The following is a 13316-nucleotide window of genomic DNA, read 5'->3' on the forward strand; positions in this document are numbered from 1 at the left end:
GACTTTCTATAGTTGCGGTGAGCGGGGTCTACTCTTCATTGTGGTGTGCGGGCTTCTCATTGCAGTGGCTTCTCTTGTTGTGGAGCACAGGCTCTAGGTGCACAGGCTCAGTAGTTGTGGCGCACGGGCTTAGTTGCTCCGCGGCATGTGGGATCTTCCTGGACCAGGGCTCGAACCCGTGTCCCCTGCATTGGCAGGCGGATTCTTAACCACTGTGCCACCAGGGAAGTCCCCAATATTTTTAAAGTGTAATTCAGGAGGAAGGGAAATCTGGGGCTTATTTTCCCCCTTTCTGCTAGCCCTGAATTTTCAGAGTGTCTGAGGATAAAGCAGGTAACTTGGTGATTCAATAGGTTTGTGAATATTCTCTGATGCTCTGCACAGGTGTACCTAACTGGTCTCTTTAGCTATGGGTTCTGCCATATGACTCGAGGATGTTTATAACTGGCGTGTTACAACTGGCATTCAAGAAAATACTATAACTGAACTGATGCTTGTTTTGCTTAAATATTGCGTACCAGCATACAGAGGCCTTTGGTTCATTGGAAGACTGGGACCTAACACTTCATACTGATTGTCAGCCCAAAATAGAGTACCATTGCTTTATCAGCTCTCACTTTAATGAGTACGCACCACAGGCCAAACCCTGTGGTGCATTCTTAGCAAAATCTCTTTTGGATGGTGATGGGTCTGAGACACAAAGAATAGGGTCTTGTATACAAATAGAAAAGGGACAGAAGAACAAGTTAAGCTACAGGAGACAATGACTCACAGCACGAAAATAGGCTCTACTACCATCCCAAATCGATAGCAAAATATTTATTATCGAAAACAAAAAGATTGGACCACTAGACTTTCATCATAAAACTCTCACACAATTGTACTTTTCAGGATGGAAACATTTTGGGGAAATAAGTGTCTATGAGACAGACATGGACCATGCACACACAACTCAAAGCACTCCTGAACTTGGGGAGGCGCTCTATTTGAACTTCTCTACTCTCCTAGTAGCCCTCTTGTGTCAGCACATGGCCAATCCAACAACTGTGTTAAAGATTCATTCATTAACCAAACTGGAAAAAAACCCCACAACCCTCAGAATGTGCTGGAGCTGACTTAGTTGTGTCTGAGGAGAGGCTGTTCTCTCATAATAAAGATAGCAACCTGAGCTTGTCTCTCCCAGGTAACCCAGCAGTCTGGGAACCAGGCCAGACTTCTGGAACTTTCTACGCCAGTGTAGTTGACTCCAGGCGCTTTGTTATTCTTATGTGACAGGTTTTATCTTATGATAAAGATACCACATCTGATTAAAAAAAAAAAAAATTCTGTGGGTCTCCTAGAAGTGTTGTTCCATTCAGTTCTACAGAAACCCCACTCAGTAAAGTTTTAGACTCAGAGCTACATTAGTAGAGAGAAGTGACAGGGATGTAATCAATTTTTTCTTTCCCCTTCAGCAACATATACAGCTGTATTGTCCCTGCCCCCTCATTTTTATAGTGGAGTAGAGTATGGTTAGAAGGATGGGAGTAAATTACCTGGAATAATCACCTCAGTACATGGTTTTAACTTGGTACATTGGCCTGATATTGAGTATGAATATAGCAGTGGCTCTTTTTTCATGACCAAAACTAGAAGGTGCAGATAAAACCTCTTGCTCTATGAATAGAGCATTTCTCACTAGAAAGTTTTTCACTGCAAACTCATAGACTTGGGTTGATGCTCAGACCTTGTGTATCAAATTGCATGTACTTATGTATGAAGATTTGGTTTAAAAAAAAAAATTTTTTTTTTTAAATCCAGGAATGTTTTCACCAAACTGCAATTGGAATGCAGTGAAAAATCTTCAATAGAAAGATAATCTATTGCAGCATAGTGGGGCAGCTATAAAAACTTGCCTGCCCAAGTTTTTCTGGAATGTTAACTGACAGCAGGATTATCTATGTGGCAGTCAGTTCTCAGGCTTCAGATTTGCCATGGGCTAGTGGTCCAGCCTCGTATCTTGATATAATTAAGCAGTTAAGCTGAGATGTTAAAAACATTATACTGAACCTGTAATACCAGAATTTAGATTTTTTTTTACAGGTGTGTTTTCTTTTTCCCTCCCATGATAATCATCGGAAATGCCTTTAGCTATATTTACCTAATTTTAAAACTATTTATTAGACATTCAATCTGTAAACAAAAATTCTAAATTATCTCACAAGTGAACACAAGTATGAACCTGTATCAAGATGAAAGTGCTTTGGAAGCATCATTTAGGGTCTATTTAAGGTCTATGCTCATTTCCTTATTCTAGCCTGCATTAAATGATGATCACTGATAAATCAATGGATTAAATAATTAAATTAAATCAACCAGAGTTGAGTTTAACTGAAGGGCCAGTTAGAGCTTAAGTCAACTGTTATTTGGCCTTTTCCTCATTTTAATTATTCTGCTTTTTTTCTGTTATAAAAAAAAAAAGCTTATTGCACAGTATCATGTATTTTCAAAGCTCAAAATAACATTATTTGCATCTTAGGTCCTGCTATAACTAATAGATCCTTATCTTTTCAGCTTATGTCAGTTTTTGCCCTAAAAATAATACATTCCTCCATCAATTCATCTATGAACCAACGTCAAGACATCATAGACTGTTCACAATAATTTAACACAGGTGTAACAGCTTCTCTCCCCTGCATACCCCACCCCCGCCTTCCACCCCATCAGTCATGACTTGGTTTGCACGGATTCTTTGTTCATGGTTCAGACCATTCACACAGAATGGAATAAAACTTTATTCTTTTCAATTCCACACATAAACGAGATGCTGAGAAAGCCCTTGTCATCTCTGACAGAGAAGCAGAGCAGCTCTGTTTCATGAACGACAGCACAATTAAAGCTAAAATAATATAAAAATAATTTGAAAAATCCCTTTTCTGTACACTCTCAAATAAAGCAAGAAAGATAAACAACAGCTTTTTTTTCTGCTAGCCAGAAAATGTGTTTCTATTCATTTGGGCTTTGAAGTTCGGTGGACCCCTCATCTGTGTGCCTATACGTGTGGTTATGCATGTCTAATCTATGTAGTGTAGTGGCCCCTAATTTTTTCATCTAGTTTGTCTAATCATTAAGCTACTTAGCCAATGAGAATACTATTATATCACATTGAACAACTTGACATAATTGCTTCTTTGAAATACTAGGAATGTTTACACATTTATTTGGCTTGAAAAGGACTGAAATATTACAGATATTATATTATCTAGCTTTTTTTTTTTTTAAGAATATGGCTCTTAATAAATTGATTTTCTGAGTTCCAGAGCAAAAGTCCCTTTTAAAAAAATTTCTGAAGCTGACTTGAAGCAGGAAGAATGTATTCTGATTTGGCCAAAAATATGGTGAGTATTTTATATCATTTAAAATGTGAAGAATAAGTCTATAAGGGGCCCTTTGTTGTCAACTGTTCCAGCCAAACTTGCCATGAAGTGTGTTTGTCAAAGTATCTCCACTCGACCAGCAGAGGGCACTTTAAACACCTCTGCATTGCCTTTGGGAGCAAATGCAGATGATGCAGAAACACAGTGTTTACCCAAGATCAAGAAGAGCCCTGCAGGTTGTTTGAAATTCACAAAAATATAGAAAATATGGACTGTACCACAGGGTTTCATTTGAAAGTTATGAATATGTGTGAAGTCACCGAGGGAGGGGTATACTTATTGTCTATTATATTGATCTTCGGCTCACTCCTTTCCCACTGTCTTTTTCTCTTTCCCAGCTCAAGAACGGTACAGTGCTGCACCTTTTTACAGGTAGTAGAGAGTCGATTTTTCAAATCATTTGATTGAGTTGTATCTTTTTTATTCTGTATTTACTCCTCTGTTTGAAAGCCTGAGGCAACAGAACAAAGGATAATGCTTCCTACCTCATTTAGGGGTAGAAATTAAACTATCAGAAATGCTCTGAGATGGGGCTGCCCTTTTAGGAAGTGGGCTGCATTATTTCCTTCCTCCCAGGAAAAACCCTGGAAAAATATTGTGCCCCATTTGGTTTTGGCAAACTCACTCACTAGACTGAGGCTGTGCGATGAAGGGAAACAAGCCTTTCTCTTAGTTGAAATATAGTTGTTTGTTTATATCCATTTTTTCAGGAGGTGATTAAGACATCTTTTCTCATGGGGGCTACAACTGCCAACCTTTCTTAAAAAGGCTTTCATTTTTGCAAAAGCATTACTGTTCTAGGTATACACCCTGTGTCTCTTCCATTTTTATCTTTTCTGTTGGCTCCAGTTCACTGTCAAGAAAGATTAGAAAGGATTGTGTGTATGGGTTTGCACAGTTTTTTAAGTAAACTTCTTTGATCCTTAGAGAAATATAACACTTAGTAAATACATTTTTTTTTCATATACTGTTAATAGCTTTTGTTTGCCTTCTCTTTCTCTCTCTCTCTGCCTCTGGCCCACTTTTGTTCTCATTTGTCCTAGAGTTGACAGATAAAGAGGGAATGGGGTCTTCCAGCAGCAGTCCTTTGAGATGAAGGTGTACTCAGTGAGTCCTCACCCAAAAAGGATCATAAACTTACTGGGTTAATTCAACCTAATTATCCCTAAGCTGCTTTGGGTTGTGTATTTTCTCATGTCTTGTTTTGTTTTAGCTGCACCATATGTGATTCCTTGTGCCATTTTCTTTTGTCTATTATTTTTCTTGATGACCCTGAGCTATGGCTTCCTCCTCAGTTCCGACACTAGTCAGCCTTCATTGTTTTCCTCATCTTGCCAATGTAGGCCTCAAAGAAGAAGTGGCAGAAGAGCACAAGATAGCTGAGGTACATGAGTGAGGACCAGAAGATGTTCTGAAAGTGAGAGTGACACTGGTCATGCTGCATCCAGTGGAAGACCAGGTAGTTAACGACACAGCCCATCAGCATCTGAGTGATCTGGGACAAGGTGATGAACATGGCAAACTTCCGGGAGACTCGGAAACCCGCTGCTCGCAAGGCATAGTAAGAGTACATCACGGAGTGCACGCCATAGTTCATAGTCATGAACCAACCACCCCCGGCAACCATGTCCTTGTAGGAGTACCAGGAGTACAGGAGCACAGTGATGTGGTGGTACCAGTGCAGGAAGATCAGCTTCTGCTTCCTCAGAATGATGAATATTGTATCTCCTGAAAGACAAAGAAAAAAATGGACATGAGCCCCTTGACCATAACATAATCATAATCTATATCTCTGCAAGAAGGTAGATGTCTTGAACTGGTACTTCAGAATGAGATGGACTGGGTTAGAATCCTGGACTGATATTTACTAGCTCAGTGACCCTGGCCAAGTTATTTATCCTCACTATATTCCCATTTCGTCATCTGTAAAATGGGGATGATAATAGCTTGAAATTATCTGAGGATTAAATAGGATACTCAACATGCCCTCTTGGCACATGGTAAGCACTCAATAAATGTTACTTTCAGAAAGGTGTTTTGCACAAAATCATATTAATTTGGAAGGGACACTAGTAACCATGTTGTCCATTTCCAACTCAGCCATGCATTTTAGGAAATATCACCTGGAAGAGTCAAGTGATATTTATTAATCAATCAATCAAGAGAAACAAATTAGAATTCAAGTGCCCAGCAAAATGTTCTTAGGCCTCTCTGGAGTAGTAAAGACACTTTTCTTTGGTACATGACAAAGGTACTCTTTAAAAACATATCTTTGTAAGCTCCCAATAAAATGTGAAGCCTTGACATACATATGGAAGTTAGTTAGAGAAGTAAAATTTAAACAAAAGGCTATTCTGGGATGAGAGACAAGATGGAGGAGAGGAAGGACTTGAGCTCACCTCCTCTCACAAAAACACCAAAATCACAACTAACTGCTGAACAACCATCGACAAAAAAGACTTGAACCTACCAAAAAAGATATTCTTCACCCAAAGACAAAGAAGAAGCCACAATGAGACGGTAGGAGGCGTGCTTCTGCGATATAATTTAATCCCACAACCGCTGGGTGGGCGACCCACAGACTGCAAAAGTATATTGCAGAGGTTCTCCCACAGGAGTGAGAGTTCTGAGCCCCACATCAGGCTCCCCAGCCTGGGGGTCTGGCATCAGGAGAATGAGCCACCAGAGCATTTGGCTTTGAAGGCCAGCAGGGCTTGAGTGCAGGAGCTCCACAGGACTGGGGGAAACAGAGACTCCATTCTTGGAGGGTGCACACAAGGTTTCACCTGCACTGGGACCCAAGGCAATGCACTGATTTCATATGACCCTGAGCCAGACCTACCTGCTGGTCTTGGAGAGTCTCCTGCGGGGGCAAGGCTGTGGTCACTATGGGGGCAAGGACACTGATGGCAGACACCCCAGAGAACACGCATTGGCATGAGCTCTCCCAGAGGTCGCCATTTTGGCACCAAGACCTGGCCCCACCCATCAGCAGACAGGGTGCCTAAAGTTGTACTGAGCTCACAGCCACCTCTAAACACACACCTTGACATGGCCCTGCCCACAACAGGGACAAGACCCAGCTCTACCCACCAGTGGGCATGCACCAGTCCCTCCCACCAGGAAGCCTACACAAGTCCCTGGACCAACCTCACCCACCAGGGAGCAGACACCAGAACCAAGAATTACAGTCTTGTAGCCTGAGGAACGGAGACCACAAACACAAAATGTTAGGCAAAATGAGATGGCAGAGAAATATGTTCCAGATGAAGGAACAAGGTAAAACACAGAAGAACTAAGTGAAATGGAGATAGACAATCTACCCAAAAAAGAATTCAGAGTAATGATAGTAAAGATGATCCAAGATCTTGGAAAAACAATGGAGGCATAGACTGAGAGGATACAAAAAATGTTTAATAAAGAGCTGGAAGCTTTAAAGAACAAACAAACAGAGATGAACAATACAATAACTGAAAGGAAAAATACACTAGAAGGAATCACTAGCAGAATAAATGAGGCAGAAGAATAAGTGAGGTGCAAGACAGATTGGTGGAAATCGCTGCTGTGGAACAGAATAAAGAAAGATGAAAAGAAGTGAGGACAGTCTACGAGACCTCTGGGACAACATTAAATGCACCAACATTCGCATTATAGGGGTCCCAGAAGGAGAAGAGAGAGAGAAAGGGCCTGAGAAATTATTTGAAGAGATTATAGCCTAAAACTTCCCTAACGTAGGAAAGGAAACACTCAAGTCCAGGAAGTGCAGAGAGTCCCATACAGGATAATCCCAAGGAGGAACATGCTGAGACACATACTAATCAAACTGACAAAAACTAATGACAAAGAAAAAATATTAAAAGCAACAAAGGAAAAGCAACAAATAACATACAAGGGAATCCCCACAAGGTTATCAGCTGATCTTTCAACAGAAACTCTGCAGGCCAGAAGGAAGTGGCATGATATATTTAGTGATGAAAGGGAAAAAAACTACAACCAAGAATACTTTATCCAGCAAGGCTCTCATTCAGATTTGATGGAAAAATCAAAAGCTTTACAGACAAGCAAAAGCTAAGAGAATTCCGCCCCACCAAACCAGCTTTACAACAAATGCTAAAAGAACTTCTCTAGGCGGAAAAGAAAAGGCAACAACTAGAAACAGGAAAATTACAAATGGGAAAGCTTGCTGGTAAAGGCAAACACACAGTAAAGGTAGGAAATCATCCACACACAAATAAGATGTCAAAATGAGTAATCATGAGGAGAGGAGAGGAGAGTACAAATGCAGGATATTGGACATGCATTTGTTTTAAGTTGCTGGTCTCTTAATTTCAATCTTGTCTGTATATAGACAGCTATATCAAAACCTCATAGTAACTTCAAACCAAAAATCTGCAATAGATAAACACACACAAAAGAAAAAGCAATCCAAATACAACTCTAAAAATAGTCATCAAATCACGAGAAGGGAACAAAAAATGAAGGGAAGAATAAAGACCTACAAAAACAAATCCAAAACAATTGACAAGATGGCAATAGAACATAATATTGATAACTACCTTAAAATGTAAATGGATTAAATGCTCCAACCAAAAGACATAGACTGGCTGAATGGATACAAAAATAAGACCCGTATATATGCTGTCTATAAGAGACCCACTTCAGATTTAGGGACACATACAGACTGAAAGTTAGAGGATGGAAAAAGGTATTCCATGCAAATGGAAATCAAAAGAAAGTTGGAGTAGCAATACTCATATCAGACGAAATAGACTTTAAAATAAAGACCGTTTAAAGAGGCAAAGAAGGACACTACATAATGATCAAGGGATCAATCCAAGAAGAAGAGATAACAATTGTAAATATATATGCACCCAACATAGGAGCACTTCAATACATAAGGCAAATGCTAACAGCCATAAAAGGAGAAATTGACAATAACACAATAATAGTGGGGGACCTTAACACCCCACTTACATCAATGGACAGATCATCCAGAGAAAAATCAATAAGGAAACACAGGCCTTAAATAACACATTAGACCAGATGGACTTAATTGATATTTACAGAGCATTCCATCCAAAAGCAGCAGACTACACATTCTTCTCAAGTGCACATGGAACATTCTTCAGGGCATATACATGCTGGGCCACAAAGCAAGCCTCAGTAAATTTAAGAAAATTGAAATCATATCAAGCATCTTTTCTGACCACAATGCTATGAGATTAGAAATCAATTACAAGAAAAAAAAAACTGTAAGAAACACAAAAATGTGGAGGTTAAACAATATGTTACTAAACAACCAAGGGATTACTGAAGAAATCCAAGAGGAAATAAAAAAATTCCTAGAAACAACTGAAAGCAAAAACTCGATGATCCAAAACCTATGGGATGCAGCAAAAGGAGTACTAAGAGGGAAGTTTATAGTGATACAAGCTTACCTGAGGAAACAAGAAAAAATCTCAAATAAACAACCTAACCTTACACCTATAGCAATTAGAGAAGGAAGAACAAACAAAACCCAAAGTTAATAGAAGGAAAGAAATAATAAAGATCAGAGCAGAAATAAATGAAATAGAGATGCAGAAAACAATAGAAAAGATCGATGAAACTAGAATCTGACTCTTTGAAAAGATAAACAAAATTGATAAACCTTTTGCCAAACTCATCAAGGAAAAAAAGGGAGAGGGCTCAAATCAATAAAATTAGAAATAAAAAAGAAGTTACAATTGACAACACAGAAATACATACAAGCAACGATATGCCAATAAAATGGATAACCTAGAAGAAATGGACAAATTCTTAGAAAGGTACAAACTTCCAAGACTGAACCAGGAAGAAATAGAAAATATGAACAGACCAATCACAAGTAATGAAAATGAAACTGTGATTAAACTCTTCCAGCAAACAAAAGTTCAGGCCCAGATGGCTTTACAGGTGACTTCTATCAAACATTTAGAGAAGAGTTAACACCTATTCTTCTGAAACTATTCCAAAAATATTGCAGAGGAAGGAACACTCCCAAACTCATTCTATGAGGCCACCATCACCCTGATACTAAAAACCAGACAAAGATACCACACACACACACACACACACACACACACACACACAAATTACAGCTCAATATCAATGATGAACATAGACAGAAAAATCCTCAACAAAATACTAGCAAACCAAATCCAATGATACATTAAAAGGATCATACACACCATGATCAAGTGGGATTTATCCCAGAGATGCAAGGATTTTTCAATATTTGCAAATCTATCATTGTGATACACCACATTAATAAACTGAAGAATAAAAACCAGATGATCATCTCAATAGAAAAAGCTTTTGACAAAGTTCAACACCCATTTATGATAAACTCTCCAGAATGTGGGCATAGAGGGAATACACCTCAACATAATAAAGGTCATATATGACAAACCCACAGCTAATATCATACTCAATGGTGAAAAGCTGAAATCATTTCCTCTAAGGGCAGGAACAAGACAAGAATGTTCATTCTCACCACTTTTATTCAACATAGTTTTGGAAGTCCTAGCCACAGCAACCAGAGGGAAAAAAAATAAAAGGAATACAAATTGGAAAAGAAGAAGTAAAACTGTCACTGTTTGCAGATGACATGATACTATACATAGAGAATCCTAAAGATGCTACCAGAAAACTACTAGAGCTAATCAATGAATTTGGTAAAGTTGCAGGTTACAAAATTAATACACAGAAATTTGTTGCATTTGTATACACTAACAACAAAAGATCAGAAAGAGTAATACAGGAAACAATCCCATTTACCATCACATCAAAAAGAATAAAATACCTAGGAATAAACTTACCTAAGGAGGCAAAAGACCTGTACTCCAAAAACTATAAGATGCTGATGAAAGAAATTGAAGATGACACAAACAGATGGAAAGATATACCATGTTCTTGGATTGGAAGAATGAATATTGTCAAAATGACTATACTATTGAATGCAATCTACAGATTCAATGCAATTCCTATTAAATTACCAATGGCATTTTTCATAGACCTAGAACAAAAAATCTTAAAATTTATATGGAGACACAAAAGACCCCAAATAGCCAAAGCAATCCTGAGAAAGAAAAACGAAGCTGGAGGAATCAGGCTCCCTGACTTCAGACTATACTACAAGGCTACAGTCATCAAAACAGTATGGTACTGGCACAAAAAATCAATGGAACAGGATAGAAAGCCCAGAAATAAACCCACGCACCTATGGTCAATTAATCTATGGCAAACGATGCAAGAATATACAATGGGGAAGAGACAGTCTCTTCAGTAAGTGGTGCTGGGAAAACTGGACAGCTACATGTAAAAGAATGACACTAGAACATTCTTTAACACCATACACAAAAATAAACTCAAAATGGATTAAAGACCTAAATATAAGACTGGATACTATAAAACTCTTAGAGGAAAACATAGGGAGAACACTCTTTGACATAAATCACAGCAAAATCTTTTTTTGATACAGCTCCTAGAGTAATGGAAATAAAAACAAAAATAAACAAATAGGACCTAATTAAACTTAAAAGCTTTTGCACAGCAAAGGAAACCACAAACAAAATGAAAAGACAACCCACAGAATGGGAGGAAATATTTGCAAATGAAGTGATCGACAGGGATTAATCTCCAAAATATACAAACAACTCATGCAGCTCAATATCGAAATAACAACCCAATCAAAAAATGGGCAGTAGGTGTAAATAGACATTTCTCCAAAGAAGACATACAGATGGCCAAAAAGCACATGAAAAAATGCTCAACATCACTATAAGTATTAGAGAAATGCAAGTCAAAACTACAAGGTATGATCTCACACTGATCAGAATGGCCATCATCAAAGTCTACAAACAATACCTTTTTTTTTTTAGATTCTACATGTAAGAAATATCATATATTTGTCTTTCTGTGTCTGACTTACTTCACTCAGTATGACAATCTCTAGGTCCATCCATGTTGCTGCAAGTGGCATTATTTTGTACTTTTTTATGGCTATACCTGCTGTATAGCACAGGGAGCTCTAAATACTCTGTAATGGGCTATATGGGAAAAGAATCTAAAAAAAAAAAAAAAGACTGGAATATGTATATGTATAACTGATTCACTTTGCTGTACACCTGAAACTAATACTACATTGTAAATCAACTATACTCCAATGAAATTTTTTTAAAGTCTACAAACAATAAATGCTGGAGAGAGTATGGAGAAAAGGGAACCCTCCTACACTGTTGGTGGGAATGTAAATTGGTAGAGCCACCGTGGAGAACAGTATGGAGGTTCCTTAAAAAATGAAAAATAGAACTACCATATGATCCAGCAATCCCACTCCTGGGCATATATCCAGAAAAAAACATAATTTGAAAAGATACATGCACCCCAGTGTTTATTGCAGCACTATTACTATTTACTATAGCCAAGACATGGAAGCAACATAAATGTCCATTGGCAGAGGAATGGATAAAGAAGATGTGGTACATATACACAATGGAATATTACTCAGTCATAAAAAGAATGAAATAATGCCATTTGCAGCAACATGGATGGACCTAGAGATTATCATATTAAGTGAAGTAAGTCAGACAGAGAAAGACAAATATCACATGGTATCACTTACATGTGGAATCTTAAAATGATACAAATGAACTTATTTACAAAACAGAAACAGACTTCAAAAACAAACTTATGGTTACCAAAGGGAAAAGGCAGGGGGAGGGATAAATTAGGAGTTTAAGATTAACAGATACACACTACTATATATAAAATAAATAATCAACAAGAACCTACTGTATAGCACAGGGAACTCTACTCAATACTCTGTAATAACTTATTTGGGAAAAGAACTTGAAAAAGAATGGTTATATGTATATTTATAAGTGAATCACTTTGCTGTACACTTGAAAATAACCCAACATTGTAAATCAACTATACACTAATATAAAATAAAAATTAAATTTAAAAAAATTAAATAAAAGGCAAAAATAGGAAAGGAGAAAAAAATTTATCTTCTACTGTATTTACTGAAGAGGATAATAGGAATATTTTGGTACCAATGAATCAGGTGATAAAAAACTGAGAATGACACACATTTTTATGGAATTAACTTTGAAAAAGCTTTCCAGGATCTATCCAAAATTTTACTAACATTATCCCCCTTGAAGAAAAAGGCCACTGTTTTTTCAGTCTAATGCTCTCCCATCTGAGCTATTTTGACTATCCAAAAGATCACTGTTTCTAAGGTAGAGAATTCATATTATAGAAGCAAGAATGGTGCTCAGGCAGGTAGATGCTATTAATCTGCAGTGATTCTCTTAAAAGTCTAGGAGTTCTGAAAAATATACTTTAGAACACTTACGTAAAAATGGATGAAGAGCAAGCACAGTAACAAATACACCTGATTCCATTAACGAGTCCAAAAAAGAGAAAACATCTGCCTGCATAAATCCTGTTTCTGTCCCATATGAGACAGAAACAGGATTAATGCAGGCAGATGCTTCATTCTCTTTCCTATCTCTGTGGTTTTCAGATATGGGAAAAACCAATATCCTTCATGACCTTTGGTGAACTCGAACTTGACTTCTTTTTGTATAACAAGGAGATCTAGGTGGTCCCTCTTCTTATTCTGAAATTTAATTAAGCACAAGGGAACTTAGTACTTACCCTTGTCTTATCCCTCATACTTCAAGGATGCCCTAAAACATCTCATACAAAGGAAGGTCAGATAATTCTGGATCTTGGAAAGACTTTTAAGGTTCTGATGGCTGTGGTTGGAATAATACAGGTGGTGCCCTATTCCATTCAGCAGGAGCTATTAGTTTATTTCCCTACTGAACTGTTAAACATTATTACTTCTTATAGTGCAAAACAAAACTA

The 13316-nt window shown here is 37.8% G+C and overlaps 1 protein-coding gene across 3 annotated transcripts in view; it reads right to left on the reverse strand.

Annotated features, from left to right (window-relative positions):
• Positions 1-803: 803 nt before the first annotated feature.
• Positions 804-13316, reverse strand: part of ELOVL6 (ELOVL fatty acid elongase 6) — a 137288-nt gene continuing 124775 nt past the window's right edge. For all 3 annotated transcript variants that reach the window (XM_068543307.1, XM_068543306.1, XM_068543308.1), the window contains one exon: positions 804-5144. In XM_068543307.1, the coding sequence (XP_068399408.1) occupies positions 4720-5144 (425 nt within the window). In that variant the 3' untranslated portion in view covers positions 804-4719. The remainder of the gene's footprint in view (positions 5145-13316) is intronic.

This window comes from Eschrichtius robustus, chromosome 4, assembly GCF_028021215.1.
Source record: "Eschrichtius robustus isolate mEscRob2 chromosome 4, mEscRob2.pri, whole genome shotgun sequence".
NCBI lineage: Eukaryota > Metazoa > Chordata > Mammalia > Artiodactyla > Eschrichtiidae > Eschrichtius > Eschrichtius robustus.